Consider the following 22,630-nt stretch of genomic DNA (forward strand, 5'->3'; position numbering starts at 1 on the left):
ACCACTGAAGCCATCTGGTCCTGGGCTTTTTATTTGTTGGGAGATTTAAAAAAAAATTTTTTTATTGACATATAGTTGATTTACAATGTTGTGTTAGTTTCAGGTGTACAGCAAAGTGAATCAGTTATATGTCTACATATATCCACTCTTTTTTTTTTTTTATTCTTTTCCCATATAGGCCATTACAGAGTACTGAGTAGAGTTCCCTGTGCTATACAGCAGGTTCTTATTAGTTACCTATTTTATATATGGTAGTGTGTATATGTCAATCCCAGTCTCCCAATTTATCCCTCCTGCCCCTTATCCCCTAGTTAGTTAGTTTTCTACATCTGTTAGTTAGTTTTCTACATCTGTTAGTTCTACATCTAAGTTAGTTTTCTACATCTGTGACTCTACTTCCGTTTTGTAAATAAGTTCATTTGTACCCTTTTTATTAGATTCCACATATAAGTGATATCATATGATGTTTGTCTTTCTGTGTCTGACTTATTTCACTCAGTATGACAATCTCTAGGTCCATCCATGTCACTGTAAATGGCATTATTTTGTTCTTTTTCATGGCTGAGTAATATTCCATTGTATATATGTACCACAACTTCTTTATCCATTCGTCTGTTGATGGACATTTAGGTTGCTTAGATGTCCTGGCTATTGTAAATAGTGCTGCAATGAACATTGGGGTGCATGTATCTTTTCAAATTATGGGTTTCTCTGGGCATATGCCCAGTAGTGGAATTGCTAGGTCATATGGTGATTCTATTTTTAGTTTTTTAAGGAACCTCCATACTGTTCTCCATAGTGGCTACACCAATTTACATTCCCATCAACAGTGTAGGAAGGTTCCCTTTTCTCCACACCCTCTCCAGCATTTACTGTTTGTAGATTATTTGGTGATGGCCATTCTGACTGGTGTGAGGTGATACCTCATTGTAGTTTTGATTTGCATTTCTCTAATAATTAGTGATGTTGAGCATCTTTTCATGTGCTATTTGGCCATCTGTATGTCTTCTTTGGAGAAATGTCTATTTAGATCTTATGTCCATTTTTTGTATGGAAACACAAAGGACCCCAAATAACCAAAGCAATCTTGAGAAGAAAAATGGAGCTGAAGAATCAGACTCCCTGACTTCAGACTATACTACAAAGCTACAGTCATCAAAACAGTATGGTACTGGCACAGAAACAGAAATATAGATCAATGGAACAGGATAGAAAGCCCAGAGATAAACCCATGCACCTATGGTCACCTAATCTATGACAAAGGTGGCAAGAATATATAATGGAGAAAAAGACAGTCTCTTCAATAAGTAGTGCTAGGAAAACTGGACAGCTACATGTAAAAGAATGAAATTAGAACACTCCTTAACACCATACACAAAAATAAGCTCAAAATGGATTAAAGACCTAAATGTAAGGACGGGCACTATAAAACTCTTAGAGGAAAACTTTGGCAGAACACTCTTTGAAATAGCAGCAAGATCTTTTTTCATTCACCAACTAGAGTAATGGAAATAAAAACAAAAATAAACAAATGAGATCTAATTAAACTTAAAAGCTTTTGCACAGAAAAGGAAACCATAAACAAAACAAAAAGACAACCCTCAGAATGGGAGAAAATATTTGCAAATGAAGCAACCGACAAGGGATTAATCTCCAAAATATACAAACAGCTCATGCAGTTCAATATCAAAAAAAAAACCCAGTCGAAAAAATGCTGGGAGATTTTTGATTACTGATTCAATCTTTTTACTCACTCTTGGTCTGTTCATATTTTCTGTTTCTTCATGATTCAGTCTTGGTAGTTTGTATGTTTCTAGGAATTTACCCATTTCTTCTTGGTTATATAATTTGTTGGCATATAATTGTTCATAGCAGTCTCTTAAGATCCTTTGTATTGATAGTTCTGTGGTATCAGCTGTAATGTCCCCGCTTTCATTTCTGACTTTATTTATTTGAGTCTTCACTGTTTTTCTTAGCTAGTCTTATTAACAGTTTTACAATTTTGTTTATCTTTTCAAAAAGCAGCTCTTAGTTTCATTGATATTTTCTATTGTTTTCTGTTCTCTATTTCATTTATTTCTGTTCTGATCTTTGCTCTTTTCTTCCTTCTGCTAATTTGGGCTTAGTTCTTTTTCTACCTCCTTGAGGTATAAAATAAGGCTATTTGAGATCTTTCTTGTTTCTTAATGTAGGTGTTTATTGCTATGCATGGGTTTATTTCTGGGCTTTCTGTTCTGTTCCATTGATCTCTATTTCTGTTTTTGTGCCACTGCCATACTGTTTTGATGACTGTAGCTTTGTAGTATAGTCTGAAATTAGGCAACCTGATTCCTCCAGCTCTGTTCTTCTTTCTCAAGATTGCTTTGGCTCTTCAGGGTCTTTTGTATTTCCATACAAAATTTTAAATTATTTGTTTAGTTCTATGAAAAACCCCATTGGTAATTTGATAGGGACTGTATTGAATCTGTAGATTGCCTTGGGTAGTATGGTCATTTTAACAATATTGATTCTTCCAGTCCAAGAACATGGTATATCTTTCCATTTGTTTGTGTCATCTTCAATTACTTTCATCAGTGTCTTATAGTTTTCAGAGTATAAGTCTTTTGCCTCCTTAGGTAGATTTATTCCTAGGTATTTTATTCTTTTTGATGTGATGGTAAATGGGTTGTTTCCTTTGCCCTTTTGATTTCCTCTTTGACTCCTTGGTTGTTCAGTAGTCCATTATTTAATTTCCACCTATTTGTGAATTTTCCAGCTTTCTTCCTCTTGCTGATTTCTAGTTTCATTATGGTCAGAAAAGATACTTGATATGATTCAATCTTTGTAAATTTGTTAAGATTTATTTTGTGACCTAACATATGATCTATGCTGGAGAATATTCCATATGCATTTGAGAAGAATGTTTATTTTGTTGCTATTGGATGAAATATTGTGTGTATGTCTGTTAGGTCCATTTTATCTAATGTATAGTTCAAGTCCATTTTTTTCTTATAATTTTATCTCTGGATGACCTATTCATTGTTAAAAGAAGGGTAATGCAGACTCCTACTATTATTGTATTGCAGTCTATTTCTCCCTTTAGATCTGTTAATATTTGCTTAATATATTTAGGTGCTCTGATATTGGGTGTATGTATTTACAATTGTTAATAGCCTCTTGATGAATCAGCTTCTTTATCGTTAAATGATAACCTTCTTTTTCTCTTCCTACAGTTTTTGACTTAAAATATGTTTTGTCTGATATAAATATAGCTACCCATGCTCTCTTTTGGTTTCCATTTGCATGGTATCTTTTTTTCCATCACTTCAATTTGAGCCTATGTGTGGCCTTAAAACTGATGTGAGTCTTTTATAGACATCATATAGTTGGGTCTTGGTTTTTTATAAATTTATTTATTTATTTATTTTTGGCTGTGTTGGGTCTTTGTTTCTGTGTGAGGGCTTTCTCCATTTGTGGTGAGCGGGGGCCACTCTTCATCGCGGTGCGCGGGCCTATCACTGTCGCGGCCTCTCCCGTTGCAGAGCACAGGCTCCAGACGCGCAGGCTCAGTAGTTGTGGCTCACGGGCTTAAGTTGCTCCGCGGCATGTAGGATCTTCCCAGACCAGGGCTCGAACCCGTGTCCCCTGCATTGGCAGGCGGATTCTTTTTTTTTTTTAATTAATTTTGTAAGTGAAATAGGGAGCATTTTCTTTTTTCAAATTTTATTTATTTATTTATTTTATTTATGGCTGCGCTGTGTCTTCGTTTCTGCGCGAGGGCTTTCTCCAGTTGTGGCAAGCGGGGGCCACCCTTCATCGCGGTGCACGGGCCTCCCACTACCGCGGCCTCTCTTGTTGCGGAGCACAGGCTCCAGACGCGCAGGCTCAGTAACTGTGGCCCACGGGCCCAGCCGCTCCACGGCATGCGTGATCCTCCCAGACCAGGGCCCAAACCCATGTCCCCTGCATTGGCAGGAGGATTCTTAACCACTGCAGCACCAGGGAAGCCCTGGGTCTTGGTTTTTATCTATTCAGTCACTTTACATCTTTTGATTGGAGAATTTAATCCACTTATATTTGAAGTAATTATTGATAGATAAGGATTTACTATTGCCACCTTATTCATTGTTTTCTGTCTGTTCTGTAGTTCCTTTGTTTCTTTCTTTCTCTCTTGGTCTCTTCCTTTGTGATATAATTTTCTGTAGTATTATACTTTGAATCCTTTCTCTTTATCTTTTGTACATCTGCTATAGGTTTTTGCTTTGTGGTTATGAGGCATACATAAAACATGTTATAGTTATAACAGTCTATTTTAAGTTTACAACAACTTAACTTCTATCACATATAAAAACTCAACTGTTTTACTCCCTCCCCCCACAAGCATTTTATGTTCTTTATTTCACAATTTACATATTTTAATACTGTGTATTCATTAATAAATATTGTAGCTATGGTTTTAATACTTTGTCTTTTACCGTTTATACTAGAGTTAAGTGATTTATATACCATCATTACAGAATTAGAGTATTCTGAATTTGACTATATACTTACCCTTATATATTTATACCCTTTTATATATAAAAGGGTATACCCTTTATATATATACCCTTTTATATTTTCACATTTTTAAGTTACTAATTAGTTTCCTTTCATTTCAGCTTGAAGAACTCCCTTTAGCATTTCTTGTAAGGCAGGTCTAGTAATGAACTACCTCAGCTTTTGTTTGTTTGGGAAATTCTTTATTTCTCCCTCATTTCTGAAGGATAGCTTCAATACAGGTAATGTATTCATGGTTGGCAGGTTATGTTTTTCTTTCAGCACTTTGATTATGTTATCCCACTCTCGCCTGATCTATAAGGTTTCTGCTGAAAAATCCACTGATAGACTTTTGGGGGTTCCCTTGTATGGGAGGAATTTTTTTCTCAGGATAGTTGTATAAATCTCTACAGACTGAGTAACACATGAAAGAAAACAGAAACTGGTGTGGTATGTTTCCTCCCACTGCCGTTTCTCTGGCAACTTACTTATCCACTTGCTGAAGCATCTACCTAGCCTTCAGGGTCCACTCCATGGAAATTTGTTTTAATAACATATTATAAATTATGTATATTGGAGTAGCTGCTATCTGAAGGGAAAAATAACTTCCATTGACAGTTAGGAAAAGCAATTTCTGATTCCCAGATTGAATATCTCTGGTTATTTCCTTTGTCCTGATATCTACTTTGAATAGTATAATATCTTCTATCTGTCCTGGTCATTAGATGTTGGGCTACTGAGTGTTCTCATTTATATCTTTGATAGCCAGTAATTCTTTAGTATTATTTAGTCTTATAAGTAAACATTAAGCTCTGAGTGTCAGCTACTGAAAGCAGGATCCTAAATATAGCCATTGTCTTCAAGGATTTCACTTTCTAGAGGGAAAATAGACATAAAGTGAACTGAAATGTAACGTGTAAGCATTGTAAGAGTGGTGTGACCACAGAGCAGGTATCACTCCACCCTTGAGAGGCATGTGCCTGTGTTTCTAACATGCTAGTAGTTTTATCGCTCTTAAAATATTTATTTGGGGATTCACAGTTGATGTTCGTTTTATAAGTTTGCTGGGTTGTGTTAACTGTGATTAGTTAATGTTTTCAGGGAGAGATGTTATTTCACTTCCATTTTATCCCAAACAAAACATTAATGAGCTATTTTATCAAGAATGGGAGCAAGATTTTTTGAGGGCTTATTAGGTGCAGGTTGCTGAGCTCTGAGTTGAGAGCATGCATAGTGATAAAGCACAGTTCCTTGTTTGCAAAGGTGAGGTCTTCTTGGGGAAGTAGCATTTAGAGAGAAAACAAATACAGAACAGCAGTAACTTAAATTTCTGCACAGCACTACTGTTTTTAATGCACCTTCATATTTATTTTTAGTGATAACCATGTAAGACAAGTTATTGTAAACACTCACTTTATGGATAAGAAAATTTACTGGCTTTCCCACAGTTACACAATAAATCTGTGGTAGACACAGCACTCAAAGTCACCTGACTTTAATCTACAGCACTTCCTGCCTTGACATAATAAGAACTGAGTAGTTCATGTGGAAATCAGAGAACAAGGTCTCATGAGCCCTGTCCAGACACTAAAGAGTGTTTCAGGGTCTGGTGTGCAGCGAAAAAGTGGAGTCTGGGCTGGGCCAATACCAAATGCTGAGCGAAGAGCAGAAAACCAAAAGTCTGAGTTGAGAAAAGCCCAAGAAGCAGAATCCAAAGGGAAATCTGAGGTAAGAGCTGGTAGGGATTTTGTGAAGAAACAAGGTAGGAGACCAGGGAATTTGTGAGGGCAGCTGTCAGCCCAGCTCAATTGCAAAGCCCCTTTTGAAGACTGAGTTCCTTCCCTGCTGGTCTTAAAGGCACATAGCATTCTGAACCTAAATTTTAAAAGGTATAGGAAGGTGTAAAGACGTTTATTGGTATTTTGCCTGGATTACACAGTCAATTGTTAAGGTTGATGTAAGGCTGGCCCTATTTCGTATATTTTATTTCCAAGGTATATATTTTAGAATATTACTTTTTGAACTTTGTACATTGATGAAATGTTCTGTATCTGCCACATTTCAATGCTCAGTAGCCACATGTGGCCAGTTGGTTACCATATTGGACAGAATGGTAAATGTGGATGCTTTTTTCAAAAAAGTATTTTTAAAGTAATACATGCACAAGTAAAAATACTCAAGAGTGTTCAGAAAGTAAAAAAAAGAAAAGTGAAAGTACCTTCCCCTGACTTCCTCTCTACCTCTGTCCTTTCTCCAATGGTATCCACTATTAAAACTTTCTTTTGTGTCCTTTTAGGAATAGAAAAGCATGTCCTTCAAAATTTTATACGTATATGCTCTTTTTTTACATTACAAAAGTTGATTATACTAGGTTTGCTGTTTTACATCTTTTTAAAAAATTATTATTAGAACTCTGTCTTGGAGATCTTGATGCAATAATATATTTAGCTCTAACTCCATGTTTTAAAGTTTCTCTAATGTTCCCTTGTTTGAAAATGGGATTTATCAGTTCCCTATTCTAGACTTTTACCTTGTTTCCAGCGGGTTTTTTTTTTGTTTTTTTGTTTTCTATTCAAACAACGCTATGATATATATGTCCATCGTGTTGTATGTTTGTAGGGAAGATTCCTAGCAGTGCAGTTGCTGGATCAACAGATAAGAACACAGCCTCTTAAGGAGGACTCCTGAATGGGCCTCCATGACAAGTACTGTTCTAAGCAAGGAGGAAGTTTAGAATCTAGGGCAAGCGTAGGGCATAAACAAAGAGACTGGAAGACAAGGGAACCAGAGATAAAATAGAAACTCTGACCGTGAGACAAGATGATAAATATTTGTATCAATAGTCTTAAGGGTGGCTTTTAAGTTTAATCAGTGCAGTCCCTCCTAGGAGTATTTAAGAAAAAAGTTTTAAGTGTCAGTGTATTTTATTGCAACAATAAAAGTGTGTATTATTTTTATAACTGCAATTGTGTTCAGTTTTATTATAAAGATGTTGCATATTTATTACATACAGTTTGGAAAAATGCAAGAAAGTGTAAAGTAGAAAACAAATTTCACCCATACTCAGAGGAAACCAGTGTCAAATATTTTAATCATTTCTGTATATGTATTAGTTTTTACATGTTCGAGATCGTATTGTATATACATGTGTTTATATCCAAATTTCCCTTTGCTTATCATCTTTATCTTACTGATTTTATTTTCTTTCATTATTCTTTGCCTGCTTTTTTCTTTCTTTTTTTTTAGGTAATAGAAATCTAACATTGTTTTGGAATGAACTTGGATACCTGAATAATAAGGACATGGAGAAATCTTCAGATTCTATTCAATATCAAAGAAGACGGGCCATGGCCATCCCATTCATTATTCAGTGTGGTGAGTGTTAAATTTCATTCCAATTAGCAAACTTTTAGTGAGAGCCTAATATGCAAGTTGTTGTGTTAAAAAATAGGGCATGAGGAAGACAAAGGTGGGTAAGACAGAGTTTTCGCTTCCAAGGAGATTAGGGTCTAGGAGAAAGGTTAAGATGAGTATGAAAATAATTGTAATAGAGGTGAAAATAGTGTAAATGATGTAAAAGAGGCCCAAAGCTGTTTGAGGGTTCAAAGAAAGGGGAGAGGATGAGATTAAAGCAAGTCTTCATGACAGAGGTAGCTTTGCCATGGTCTTTAAAGTAGGCTTTTGAAGGGCAGAGACATAGCTGGAAATCTGTGTTAATATCAGGTGTATACTTCAGCTAATATTTTTGTGGTGGGTAATAGAAACAGTCATTTTTCTATTTTTAATACTTAACACTATGTTAAATAAGAGTAGGTACTTAGTAATTGACTACTGACTGAATGAATGATGAATAAATAATAAAAGACAAAACTGTTAGGTTGAGTAAACATGTTAAACGGTCTTGAATGCCAGGATAAGGAGTTTTTACTTTAATAGGCAATGGAGAGGCATCGGAAGTTTTTCAGAAGGAGAGTGACATCACTGAAGCATTGAACACTTATTATGTGTCTCTACTGTCTGCAGGGAATCGGCCATTCAGTGGGGAAGGCAGTCAAGCAAACAAAAAATCACCCTGTAGCTATTTACACAGGGCCAAGGGAACACCTCCCCAACCTTGAGCCTGGGGTGGTCCAAAGAGGACCTGACTGGTTAGATGTCACTTTTAGTAAGGTTGCTCTGGCAGCTTAGTGCAGGATGATTTGGAGGAGGGCTAGAGCAGAGGTTGGGTCAGACCTCTGACGAGACTACTGGCATAATTCAGGATCCAGGTGAGAAATTGTAAATGTCTGAATAAAGGCATGGCAGTGAGATTTAAGAGGAACACAAATGACAGACAGATGCTTAGAAGGTATAACTGAGGAAATTGATGACTATATGCAACAGCCTATTGGATGATAATATTACTGGCTAAAAATGCCAGTGTTTTTGTTATGTGCAAGGTACTGCCAGAATCCAATCTCCGGTACCTGAGAGCTGTGTGAAATTGGGCAAATTCCTTAACTTCTCTAAGCCTCAGTTTTCTTATTTATAAAATGAGGTTAGTATTTGTAGTTACATCATGAAGTTTTGTGAAAATACAATTGATTCACACATGTAAAGTTTACTAAGTGCTTGGGATAGTGTATTAGGGTTCTCCAGAGAAGAACCAATAGGATAGAGAGATTTATGGACAGATGGATGGATAGTTAGCTAGATATTGATTATAGGAAATTGGCTCACATGATTAAGGAGGCTGACAACTCCCAAGATCTGTAGTCAGCAAGCTGAAGACCTAGAAGAGCCATTGGTTTAATTCCAGTTTGAGTCTTAAGGCCTGAGAACCAGGAGACCTGATGATGTAGTTCCAGTCTAAATGTTGACAGGCTCAATACCCAGGAAGAGCCGATGTTTTAGTTCTAGTCTGAAGGCAGGAAAAAACTGATGTCTCAGTTCAAGACAGTCAGAGGTTTCTTCTTACTTGCAAGAGTGTCAGCTTTTTTTTTTTTTTTCCTCTATTCAGGCCTTCAACTGATTTGTTGAGGCCCACCCATATTAGGGAAGACAGTGTGCTTTACTCATTCTACCAGCTCAAATATTAATCTCATCCAAAACACCCTCACAGATACACTCAGAATAATGTTTGACCAAATATCCAGGCACCCCTTGGCCCCATCAAATTGACACATAAAAGTAACCATCACAGATAATACCTAGCAGTGTTGGCTTTTATCATTGTTATTATATCATATAATCCTCAGGAACCCTTTTAGGTAAGTAGTAATATTAATCTCTTTTTACAGATGATGATACTGAAACATAGTGCAGTAATTTTTCTGAGATATAGAGGTAGTCATTGTGGAGCTATTCAGATTCTTTTTTTCTTTTTTGAAATCAAATTTTTAATAACAAAGATACTGTATTTTAATATGGTCAGATACATTTGGCTAAGTACAGATTTTAAAAAACAAAAGTGTCTAGCCCAACAGTACAACCATACAGCTTTGTACAGAACATTCCATAGATCAACAGAAAATACATTTGAGCACAAAAATAAAAAATATTTAAAGAGAATCTCTAAGCAGCATTTTATTTCTTCAAAACAGACATATACTACTGATTAAATATCTACACGTGCTTTTCCTTTACAAAAATACATATATTCTTAATAGACTAAGTCATTAACAATGACCTGGTAATCTTTCACTTCAATTTGAATGATTTATAAGCTAAATCTTACAACTACAAAAAGGTTTTTATTTGTATGTTAACACTTTTGACCAAAAAAAAAAGCTTAAAATATTTTGCATTTCAAAGGAAAATTAGCAACATAACTGTACAATATAGTCTATGATGGTTTTATTTAATGTGAGGGCTACTCTATTAAAAACTGGTGCTTGCTGTTGTGTTGCCAGATGCAGTGAGATGTAGATATTGGTTGTGGGAATTACAAAAATGAGTGAGTTTGCCATAACTTTAATTTTCTGGGCTATTCATATTCTTAACCACTGTGCAAACTGCCTCCATCTTATATGAGCAGAGGGAAGTATTTACCCAAGAGCCATTAACAGTGGGTCTGGAGGGAACTCAGGATTAAAGTGAGGAATAGCCTGGGGAGAGTAGAGTGCCTTAGTCCTAAAAACCAGGAGGGACTGAAAGGGAGAAAGGGATAAAGAAGTCAAGACTGTAGACTGGAGAGTAGGATAAGAGCTGTAAAAAAAAAAAAAAAAAAAAAAAAAAAAAAAATTGCAGAGCAAGGAACTATGTGTAAATGGTAGAGAGAGCTTGATTTTCCTTGTTATGTTAGTCATGTGGTTGGAGATGAACAGTGGTATTGTTGGCAGATAGATAATAGGTCAGAAAAAATGGGAGAGTCAGGTCACTGGAAGTCTTCATATGGTTTGAGAAGAGGTGAAGAGGGACCTATTACTTAAGATTCTTCTGGCTGAAACTAGTAGAAACCAACTGGAAAGAACTTAAGCAATAATGGCGATAATAATAATAACAGCAGCAACAATAATAATTTATTGATGGTGTCCTAGGGTAGCTCATAGAATCCTGAACTATTTGTGCCATCAAATATAATGGTATGTGATCAAGGATTCACTTGTCTTTGGATTGAAATACCTCATACTTTTGGTATATGCAACCTGACATCTTACTATGTTAGATTCACTTCTGATTGTGGTCTTTCTTGTATGTATGTGGTTTTGTTTTGATTATTTTAGATCTTTGCCTTAAATGGAGAGTCTTGCCTCCCTCTACTAATTATCAGGAAAAAGAAATTTTTGACATCTGGATTTGTGCTAATAACGCTAACCTCTTGGAAAACAGGTAGTTTTTGATAGTTTTCTAAAATTCTTTATTCATTTTTAATTCCTAAAATATATATGTGTAAAACTGGATACATAGATAACTTTTAGCTTAGTAGCTGTCATCTCTTCTAACTCTTTCTAGCCCCTTGCCACCTCTGGAAGGATATTTTGTTAGTGCTCTTCTCCATCAAGTTAAGAGAGTCCTGGGTGTAACTTTTTGTCAGCGTTTGGTGCGCAGCTCTGTGCTTCCACTGGCGGGAGACCTGCCCTGGTGTTTAAGAGTTCTGCCTTCCAGTTCATTTACACGCAATGTACAATCTTATCCTGCAGGAGTCTTATCTAGAGGGTGTCTCTAGAGGCACTAAACTGTTAGACTATGTGCTTTTTCTGTTTAAGTCATATATTGATTTCATTGCTTTGTGCTTTTGGGGGAAGAAGTTCAGACTAAAACAGGAAAAAAACCCAATTAAATATTGATGAATGTCAATGTTATTACATGCCCTTTTTGACTTACTTCTTTTCCTTGTGGGCAAAAGAGTTAATACTCCCCTTTAACAAAGGCACCCTTAAGTGAAGCGTTGCTTTTCCATGAAGTTTGTTCTAAGTACTTTGACCTGGATAAGTGGATCAATATTGCTAATACAGACATTAGGGTAATAGCTCTTGTTTATTTTTATCCAGCCCTGAATAAAAAAAAAAAGAGCAACTGAATAAAAATTAGAAGAAAACATTTAGAAACTGCTACTAAAACCCCTTCCACCTGGAGTCTCCAGGTTAATCATATTTGGAGATTAACAAAAAATGTCAGAGGTGACAGGGGCTCTTAGATTTCACATGGTCCAAGGGGTTTTTCAGTCTCCCTTTCTTGGTTTGCAGCAGAACCTTTTTTTTTCCTCCCCCAAATAAAATTTGTCTCTGACCTCAAGTATATAAAGCAGATAAAAACAGAACTTTCCTGATTGAATTGGAGGCTGAGAATCTGGGGGCCAGAGGTATCCACTTCTCATTTCTGTCCCTACTCTCTCTAAAAAGCTTAGAGCTCCAGGAGCATGATTATAAAACAGTGATATAGTCTCACTTCTTCATTTTAGAGAAATGGAAATTGAAGCCCAAAATGGGGAGTGAGAAACCTGTTATGAAGCCACTGGCCCAGGTCTTCTAACTCCCAACCTGATTCTAGTTCTAACTTGTAACTTAAATATCTCCCAAATAGGAACACAGTGGTGGCTCAGTTTCAATATTAAGAATAGGTAGTGTTTTCATTGTCATTGTCATGATTTTCACCCAAGTGTTGTTTAAGAGAAGTTTTTTTTGTTGTTGTTTTGGTTTTGATTTTTAAATTTCTGTGTGGAAAGCCTTGTGCTAGGAAATGTAAGTAAAATTGGTCCAAGCCCGCAACTGTCAAAAAAAAAAAAGTTAATAATATTGATCACTTTCTGTGAGCTCAGAACTTTCATACAGTGTAGGATAGTGTTTAGAGTTCAGACTCTGGGTTCAGACTGCCTGGGTTTGACTCCTGGCTTCATTAGCCTCTGAAGCCTTGGACAAATGATATAACCTCTCTTTAACTCATCTTCCCATCACCTAGGATGGAGTGTAATAATAGTACCTTCTGCATGTTTTCTGGGTCCAACTGAGCCCCTTGTAAGGACAATCTAAGTCCCTGGTCACTGGGGGCCCCTTGGTAACAAGCCATGAGAATTTAGATTCCTCCCCACATTCTAACCATATACCCATTACTTCTCACCTCAGTCTTAGGCCTTCTCGGACCCACAGAACTGGGAATCTGTCCTCTGTAGCTTCCCTTTTCTCAAACTTACTATTGTCCTTGAATTGGCATGCTTGCCCCCTCTTCTCCTTGAAAAGTGATGATGCCATCACAGAACGTTATAAAATTAGTTTCAGAACTGTATTAATTCTCTTTTACACATCAAAACACTGCCACTTGTGATGACAGGCAAGATAAATTTGCCATGTTGGCAGAAAACTGATGGACCTTAAAAGCCTGAAATACAAAAAATCTTCTTATATTTATAATTTCTTAAGTCCTTGATTCTTTAAATATACTGACATAATTTTGACCATCTGTATTTCATTTCCACTGAAAAGATTAGGACAAAAAATATGCTTAAAGTGATAGCAAGAGATTTAGAAAGGGGAGCTGTAGAGAAAAACTCCTGATTATAAGGGCAGTTTCTTGAGAGCTGACACTTCCTTTATGTGTGTTAAAGTGATGAGACGTGAAATATAGTTATTTATTAGGCAACATTTGATGAGTGGAAGGACAGAGTAATGGGGCGAAAAGTGGCATCGTCTGTATTTACAGAAAATGCGGTTTATTGTCAGCTGTTAATTGCCAATTGTCCTCAGGGTTAATGCCACTGAATAGCATTTGAGTGAACAATGTCCGTGTAACCAGAACTGGGGCAGGAAACATAATAATAGCTCTCTCTTACATAGCAATTACACATTATGTCATTTCATCTTTACAATAATCACGTGAGCGTTCTCCATTTCTCAGAGGAGAAAACAGTGAGGCTAAGGGAGGTCCAGTGACCTGTCCAGGATTCTTCCCTAAACCTGAAACTTGAAGCCAAGCACTTTGATGCAAAACCTGTGCTCTTTCTGCCTTACTACATCATGGACTCTCCGAAGGGATCCTTATCTCAGGAAGCCTAATTCCAGACAATTACTTTATGGTGACAAAACATACCATTTTACAAATGGTAGTATTTAGAGTTGGTGACCCAGGCAGGGTAAAAAGGAGCCATTCTTTTTCAGACCACCAAAGCCTCTTTTTGTTTTCCACCTTAAGCACAGAGGGAGGCTACACATTTTTGTCACAGTACCCAAGAAATAAATATCAGTGTGCTTCCATTACATTCATTCTATGCATTTCTCTGTATTGAAAATAGGGTTCACCAGCAGGGTAAAAATGATGCCTATCATTTGACTAAACCCAAAAGTCTGAATTTTGAAAAGGATGTTAAAAAATATCTGTGGCTTGTATTTCATCTTAAAATTTAATTTGTTTCTAAAAATCTTTGAGGACAATTGGATGGATTGCATTTTAATAAAGTATCTGAGGTTTCTCTTTTCTAAATAAAAACTTAATGCTGCCACAAGGTTCTTTTCTCAAATGAAATAGAAACCTGTGTAGGCACCACCCCACAGATGTCTTCAAATGAACACTGCAGGTGGTTATATATATATAGGTAGGTGTCCCCTGATTTGTTTACCTACCACCTTTCTTTGAAAATAGCAGTAAAAACAAATACCGTATGTGGGTGGAATTAAGTGTTTTTTCACAGTAGTATTTGAATTTGATTGTAGCCCTCACTCTTCTCTGCTAGTGGGAGCAAGAAAAGTATATGCTGCAGCCTTGAAAAATAGAGAAATATAGTGGGTATGATATGCTTTGCTTTTCCTACACTGTTTCAGGGGGGAGAAGTCCTTTTCTCTATTTTCAACCTCCCCCTCCCTTTCCTAGCTCAATACCCATTTATTTTAGAACATGAACTTCCCCCTCTTTTTGGTACCTACCAATGATGAAAAAACCTTCTCGTGTAAAGCAGGCTCTAAGAATCGACCTCAGCATTTTGTTCCCTCCTCCCACCCCCCCACCATGTGCCCAGCCATGCCCTGAATTGAGGCCATGTCCAATGGGAATGGAACTTCTTGTCTCTGCCAAGCCTCCATACCAAAGTGAATAAGATGATATCTCAATTTTTCAACAACTTGGCTAGCTCAGCTCCCCAACACATAGCCATGAAACCAGAAGTAGGGAAAAAAAAAAAAAAGGGCTCAAACCTCTCCAACCAGATGTCTCAGAAATCATTAGTATGTTTTGTAACCATAAAGATGGATGCCCTCATGCACAGCCTTTTTATTGCAATTTAAACACAATTCTACTTGACTATGTATAATAATACATGTATTAACCTACTGGTGGTTGGAGACAGCACATCAGGAAGGCTGGGAAGCAGAGCGTCCACCAGCAGCAGGTACACTGACAGCAGCAGGGAGAGGGGGATGCTGGGGTGCTGCATCCGGTCACCGGGCTGCTTGATGAAGGGCTCCGCTACGTGGCTCTGTAACCCCCAAGGTGGTCCCTGAGTACCGCCTCCCATCGCAGTAATTGCTGGTCTTCACAGCGATTCTGAGTCATCAGACGAAGGATCTCTATGTTTCAGAAGCAGAATTATTTGGTGTATTTTACAGAGACATGTAGATTTCAATCCCAGTTTTTTTTGGAAGAAAAAAAACGCTTGGTAGTAATAAGGTAAGCTTCAATTATCTAAAAAACATTTTTGCAAAAGGCCTCATTTCATGATAACGCAGGATAAATGCAGCATTAGTAAATAATGAATATTCTCCCATTCTCATAAATATATACTACCCTCCACATTTTCCAGTAAGTTCTTTTCCAAGCAAATCGGAGATTTAAGGTCATGTATTACCTAAATTCTCAATATAATGCTCTATTTGAGCAGTGCTGAATTTGAGTTTTGGATATAAGCCAGAGAGTTACTCGTGGTAAAAGTAAATAATCTTTTACGGGCAGTAAATAGTTTTATATTTCCTCCTGATGTTATCTCTTGTACTTGTTGATTGTGAAAAGTTGTCATCAGACACAACGTCTACCTTCCATCCCCCTGGGCACTGCGAGCACAGTATCACCATCAAAAAATGAGAAAGACAAGCAACTTCAAGAGTCAGTCCAGAGGTATCAGAATCGACTGGCAGAACCTCATCGACAGGTGAGCTGTTAGTTATTCTTTCCAAAATCTACCTGGAGTCTTGAGCTGTTGATTTTGTGTGTGCAAATTGACTGATGTGGTTTACCCGAGTAAAATATGTAGCCTCTTTTTTTCATCTTTTTTTGTCACCTCCTTTTAATTTTGGATCTAAGGACTGTTCTAGAGGTGATCACAAGTACCCCAGGGGTCCAGAAAGGAAGAGAACTTCTTCAAATAATACTACATTTTGTACGTGATATCGAAGTCCATCTCCACAACAGTGTGTGTGAGGAACAGGGGAATATATTTCCACTCTAGGATGTAGAAGTCAACCAGCGTGTCGAAGGGCACAGGGTCAAGTTTGGGACACTGGTCTGTATGACTCCAAAGATTAGGTTCTTTTTATTTCTTTGGGCTTCTTCCCTGGGTTTTTGAGATAAAGAGTTGTTCTTTTAAAATATTAGCCCTTTCTTTCTTTCTTTCTTTCTTTCTTTCTTTCTTTCTTTCTTGTGTTGGGTCTTCGTTTCTGTGCGAGGGCTTTCTCTAGTTGTGGCGAGCGGGGGCTACTCTTCATCGCGGTGCGCGGGCCTCTCACTGTCGCGGCCTCTCTTGTTGCGGAGCACAGGCTCCAGACGCGCAGGCTCAGTAGTTGTGGCACACGGGCTTAGTTGCTCCGCGCCATGTGGGATCTTCCCAGACCAGGGCTCAAACCCATGTCCCCTGCATTGGCAGGCGGATTCTCAACCACTGCACCACCAGGGAAGCCCTAAAATATTAGCCTATTAATACAGCAACTTAAAGTCGTATTTAATTATTAAGAAAATTCAATAAATAAAATATTACTATCAGTAAATGTAGGTAACCATGACAATTGCAAGTGATAGAAAAAGTGGCATGCAGAATTATTGTTTTAATCTCTTAACTAATAAATTAATTACATCTCTGTTTATAGATTTAGCACCAAACTTCAACATTTTTTAATTGTGTAGCCTGTCAAGCTCCTCAAATAGGAATTCAGGAGGTCCGCAGCATAGGTCCAAATATGTTGCCTCCTGTGTAGATGTCAGGAAATAAAATGCTTATTTGAGTAGAAAACTGCCTTCCTGGGTGGGAGTTAAAACATCCAGGCTTACCACCTGATTATTACATGTATTCCTGGGCTCTTAGAAGATGAACTTTCTTTTCTACCCCAGCTTCATCTTCTTACCACTCCCACCTTGCTGGGGATCTGCCATGCAGGTCAGCCAGCACCTGTGATCACAGACAACAAAACCTGATGCTCCCTTTTTAGTCTGGAGTCTCAGGGTTTCTTTTGGGAAGATAACTGAGAGTTATTTAGAAACATACTCTCCTAAGCATTCTTCAATCCTTAAAAGTGGCTCAACTTTTTACAATTCTTAGAGCATCTGGTTGTGGGTTTGATAACAGGTCAGATGTAAAAATATCACCACCTGTGGTTATTTTTATGAACAATTAGGTGAAGTCAAATCTTTTCAGTGTGAAATAACTTGTTTTGTTTCTTATTTTGCTTACCACTTCTTGTAGCTTTGTGAAGGCATTCAAAACATACTGAATTGATTTTATCTTTATTGTAGTCTCTGGATATTTCTTTTCTTACAGAGGTCAGAGCTGACCCTTGGATAGTGATAGTGCCAATCACTAAGTCTTAACTACTTTTTCTTTGTTTGGGATTGGATGTTTTATTCATCATTGAGGTAGAAATTTTGATAGAGGCTGATGGAATAACAGATTTGGGCCATCTGTTCTACTTATTCTTTCTTTCTTGGTAGTTGATTTTTTCATAAAAAATTTGAGCCAGGTTTATAGATTCAATCTGCTTTAGATATAAACAAAGAAGTTTTGGCAGGACTTAAATAGAAACATACTCCTACCAGTTGAAAGCACGTTAAGACTCTTCACCATCCTCCCCTACCCAGTTTTGTGAAAATAATCCTCACATCTTTTTTCTTCTTTCTTTTTTAATTTTTTTGGCCGCATCGTGTGGCATGCGGAATCTTAGTTTCCCAACCAGGGATCGAACCTGTGCCCCCTGCAGTGGAAGTGTGGATTCTTAACCACTGGACTACCAGGGAAGTCCCAATCCTTGCATCTTTAACATACTTCCAGCATGCAGGGCCCTTCACTGACCCTGTTTTTGTGGTAGTCAAGGAAAAGTTTGGCTAGGGGTCACCTAACCACGGGCAACCAGTTGGTTTTGATGTGGTCATTGAACACATACTTGCCCTTGGGTCTGTCCCATGCTAAGCATGGTGGGGAATAGAGTGACTCTAACACCAGAATGCAAGCCCTGTGACTGCAAGGCTGGTTTTGGTTTTGTTCACTGTCTGTATTACCAAAAACACTGCCTGGCATGTAGTAGGTACTCAACAGATAGTTGTTGAATCACGAAATTAAATATGCCCTCAGATAATATACAGTCCCTTTGAGGACCAAGTCTGATAGCTATTTAAAAGATAGCCACTGCTGTAAGACAGTACTAGTTTACTACTTGTCTGATCACAGTGGAAACTAAATTAGAAGTTTATTACAAGGAGATAGTGAGGGCAGCTTCATTCAAAAAAGTTTCATAGAGGAAGTGGCACTTAACTTGTATCTGGAAGTCTATTTAGGGTAAATAAAGGGAAAGTACAGGGCATTATAAGTGAGAAGAACATTATAAATGTAGACTTGGAGATGAGCACGGGCTTGTTCCTTCATAGAACCAATCTTTTAAATTACATGCTAAACTTATGTATTTTTAAAAATAAAGTCAGCATTTGTGTGACATATTTGTCTTTTAGAAACTGTGTAACTCATTATAAAATATGGTAATTACTGAATAGAGGACCTCTGAAAGGTGACCTCAGTTCCCCTTTCACAAAAATAATTCATGAAAGTATTGAAAAACTAATTAGGTGATAGCTGCCTGATGCCAGAATAAAGACTCAAAATCATCCAATGTTCAGTGAGAATTTACTTTCTTCCTGACTGCTTTTTAGAAGAAGTGCTGTTAGACTATGACACAGGAAGGGTGGGAAAGCTATAAAAACAGGGCGTGGGTGCCATTCAGGTTCAGGGCAGATGTGATTCAGGTGTAAGGTAGGCACCACTGGAAAATCAAGTAATGGCTAGTGTATTACCATGATTCCACTGTCTGTTAATGGTGCCCAGTCTCTCAATATCAGGAAATAATGAGCTGCATGCCATGAAATTATGGTTTGCCCACCTCCTGTTCTCTCTTCCTGCCTCCCACTGCCAATGCTCACTTATCCATTGATTAAATCTGGGGAGCAAATATAAAAATGACCTATATCTGCACACCCTATTTCTTACTGTCTTGCATTTCAGCTTTAGTGGCAGAAGGCATCCTGATCTAGAAAATGAAATGTTGACTTGGTCAATCAAAGACCTTCCTGGATCTTAGATTCTTTGGTTCTGGGTTTTGTGTCATTGACAACCAAAAGGAATAGAATAATGGTAGGAAGGGTAGTGTTATGGTACTAGTATCAGAAATCAGCAGCTACAGCCTCTTTTCCACCCCTCATACACCCTACTGGTATGTAGAGTGACGAAAGTCTAAATTTTAGGTGTCCTACCCACAGGATGCCCTAGTTACAGAATATTCACAGTGATTCAGAAAACTTTTCTGGTAGAAGAGGTACCTCAATGATTAGATCTTGTCCTCTAGGAGAAAATGAAATAGCTAGGCCCAAAGCTATTTCCACAGATGGTATCGTATTTAATCCCCACAACATTACAGCTAATTATATCAATTATAGCATCAGAAGGGGAGTGAATTTCAGAGAAGTTCGATGACTTGAATCAGTCAAACATCTTTAAATGGTGAAGTTGGACTTTGTTTCCTTTTTGCCTAATTCCAGCACCGATCTGCTCACAGTATCATATGATAAATACAGACAGAAAGGATATGAGAACATTGACAAAGGCAACAAGCTGATATAATGCAAATCATATTTGTTAAGGGAAATGTGTAAGTTCAGTAAACCTAATAGGAGGGCTCAAATCCAAGATGTAATTGATAAGCTGTGTCAGCAAGCCAAGGGCTCCTTATAAATTGTGCTTCTGGAACAGCCCATTCTTTTTCTCCTTTCTGAATAGATGAATTCCTAACTCCACGTTTCCCCTCATCCTTCTATATCGAGTGACAAGTGCCACCTGCTGGCCAAGCAATGAAGCATTTTCATTTTCATCATCACTCGTGATTATTTAGCTACGAATTGGCCTATCATCTAGATAATTGTTATTCTATTTTTCAGTAAACCTAGACAATAATTTTAAAACCATAAGGTAGAGTTACAGAGTCAAGTCCTCTGCATTTGAGGACTTTCCAGTCCTCAATTTTGCCCTCTTTCTCAGTTTTAACTCATAATTTACAGTCTCTTCTAACTTCTGTTGTACGACAGGACAACTATGTCATAATCAAGCACACGGAATATAGTTTTAGGTCCATTTCATTCAGGGATTTTTGGTATCACTTCAAATCCACTTAATGCCTTCAAATCATTATAAGGCAGATGATAACTTGATTCCCTGAATGAAGTCTGCTCTATATTTACCCATTTGTACATAAGTAAAGTTAATGGGTAGTATATTTATATAATCAATATGTTTGTGCAAATGTGCTGTATTGCTTATATATTCTCTAGGTCTTTCTGGGTTAATCTTTTCTGATTAGTGTTTATTTCTCATCTGGAGCCATAGTTCAGGCTCTCTATAATCTGACACTACCCCTTTTTTGGCCTTAGTTTCTTCCCTTCTGCAGCATTCTCCCACTGAGCTGCCCCATGTTCCTTATCTACTTTCTCCACTTCCATGCTGCTGAGTGCCTTCGTTCCTGCCATTTTTTCCGAAGTGACCTCTGCCCCTTCCCTAGTCCTTCAAGATCCAAAACTAACGTCGTTGCTGTATGAAGTTTTCTCTCATTTCCCTACCTGTAAAAATATCTCCTTCCTCCCAGTTCCCTTTGCCCTTGATGTTTGTCTTTCTCAAGAGCATGTTTCACTTTCTACCTGGTATTAGAGTTAGTTGTGTATCTGATCTGTCTCCTATATTCGACTGTAAGATTTTTGAAAGAAGGGACCATTATTATTCATTGCATTTCCAACACCTAGGCCTGGCCATTTTACAGAGTAGGTGTTCACCAAACAACGAGTGAAGGATTGAAGGAACAATTTGATTTGTTCCTTCACAAATAGGTACAAAGAATTCTTCACAAATAGGTAGAAAGATAATAAATATTTTTCATTGGATTGGTTGAAATTATGTAAGTTAGACTTAAAATCTTCTGCATATATTCTTGGAGACCATAATGTCCTTACACTTGGTCAAAATAAAGTGTTGCATTTGAGTGGGAGTATAGAGACTATATTTGGATTTCATTTGTCACGTTCATAGTTTTTGCGTCAAATGAATAGCCTTTGTAAAATTCCATGCCTGTTGGAAAGGAACTCCAGCAATAGCATTCTGTTCTTTTGCGGTGCTCATGTGGACACACAAACTGAAACTATATAGTCTGGCAATTCCCACATTGGTTGTTTTAGCAGTAAATGTGGAGCAAAGAAGTCTTGCTGAACTTGTAGCTGTGTTTTTCAAATTGAAATGGCGTATCTGAGCACAACTTTATAATGAAGAATGTGAATGCATTTTCCCATTTAGAATTTAATCTTTTTAATGTGTCATTATTGTGTAGGATGCTGAGATTTCAAATCTGTATAACTATGGAGACAGATGCCTTAGAAAATATATTTATTCATTGAGTAATTTTCAGCCTCCTTACATAAACTGCCGTGATCTAAAATTTATGACACCTAAAGACCCTTGTCTAACAAGAGGCTAATATACTCCCTGTAATTGAAATGTTTTACTTTATTACTCTTGCTACAAAGATCCCATTTTTCTATGGTGATGCATTACCTTTCCAAAAAGGATAATGCATGATATACTCACCCTGGTGGGCTCTGTGTTCACAGCATAGCAGACAAGATGTTATCGCTCATGAGGAACTAATGTAGAAGTTCCTTGAGGGCAGGTATCATGTGTTCATCTTCTCATGTACCTCCCACCATCACATCTGGCTCATTGTTGGGCACAGTAGACGTTGAACTGCAGCTGTTCAACTCCTTAGCTTGATTTACTTGTCCAAATTCTTTCCTTTTTTTAAATTGAATTAAAATTGACATACAGTGTTATAGTAGTTTCAGGTGTATAACATAGTGATTCAATATTTTTTATGTGACAAAATGATCACCACAACGTTTAGCTACCATCTGCCACCACAAAGGGTTATTACAATATTATTGACTGTATCCCTTATGCTGTACACTACATCCTCTTGACTTATTTATTTTATAACTGGAATTTTGTATCTCTTAATCACTTTCACCTATTTTGCCCATTTCCTCATCCCCTTCCCCTCTGGCAGCCACCAGTTTGTGTCTGTGAATCTGTTTCTGTTTTGCTTTGTCCATTTTTTTTTTTTTTTATGCTCCACATATAAGTGAGATCATGTGGTATTTGTCCTTCTCTGTCTGACTTATTTCACTTAGCATAATACCCTCTAGATAC

At 37.4% G+C, this 22,630-nt stretch overlaps 1 protein-coding gene across 1 annotated transcript in view; it reads left to right on the forward strand.

The window, feature by feature from the left end:
* MORC1 (MORC family CW-type zinc finger 1) overlaps positions 1–22,630 on the forward strand; it is a 243,757-nt gene that overhangs the window by 146,586 nt on the left and 74,541 nt on the right. The window contains 3 exon segments of the mRNA XM_057544938.1: positions 7,762–7,890; positions 11,220–11,325; positions 15,928–16,066. Of these exon segments, the coding sequence (XP_057400921.1) occupies positions 7,762–7,890; positions 11,220–11,325; positions 15,928–16,066 (374 nt within the window).

Source organism: Balaenoptera acutorostrata, chromosome 4, assembly GCF_949987535.1.
Source record: "Balaenoptera acutorostrata chromosome 4, mBalAcu1.1, whole genome shotgun sequence".
Lineage (NCBI taxonomy): Eukaryota > Metazoa > Chordata > Mammalia > Artiodactyla > Balaenopteridae > Balaenoptera > Balaenoptera acutorostrata.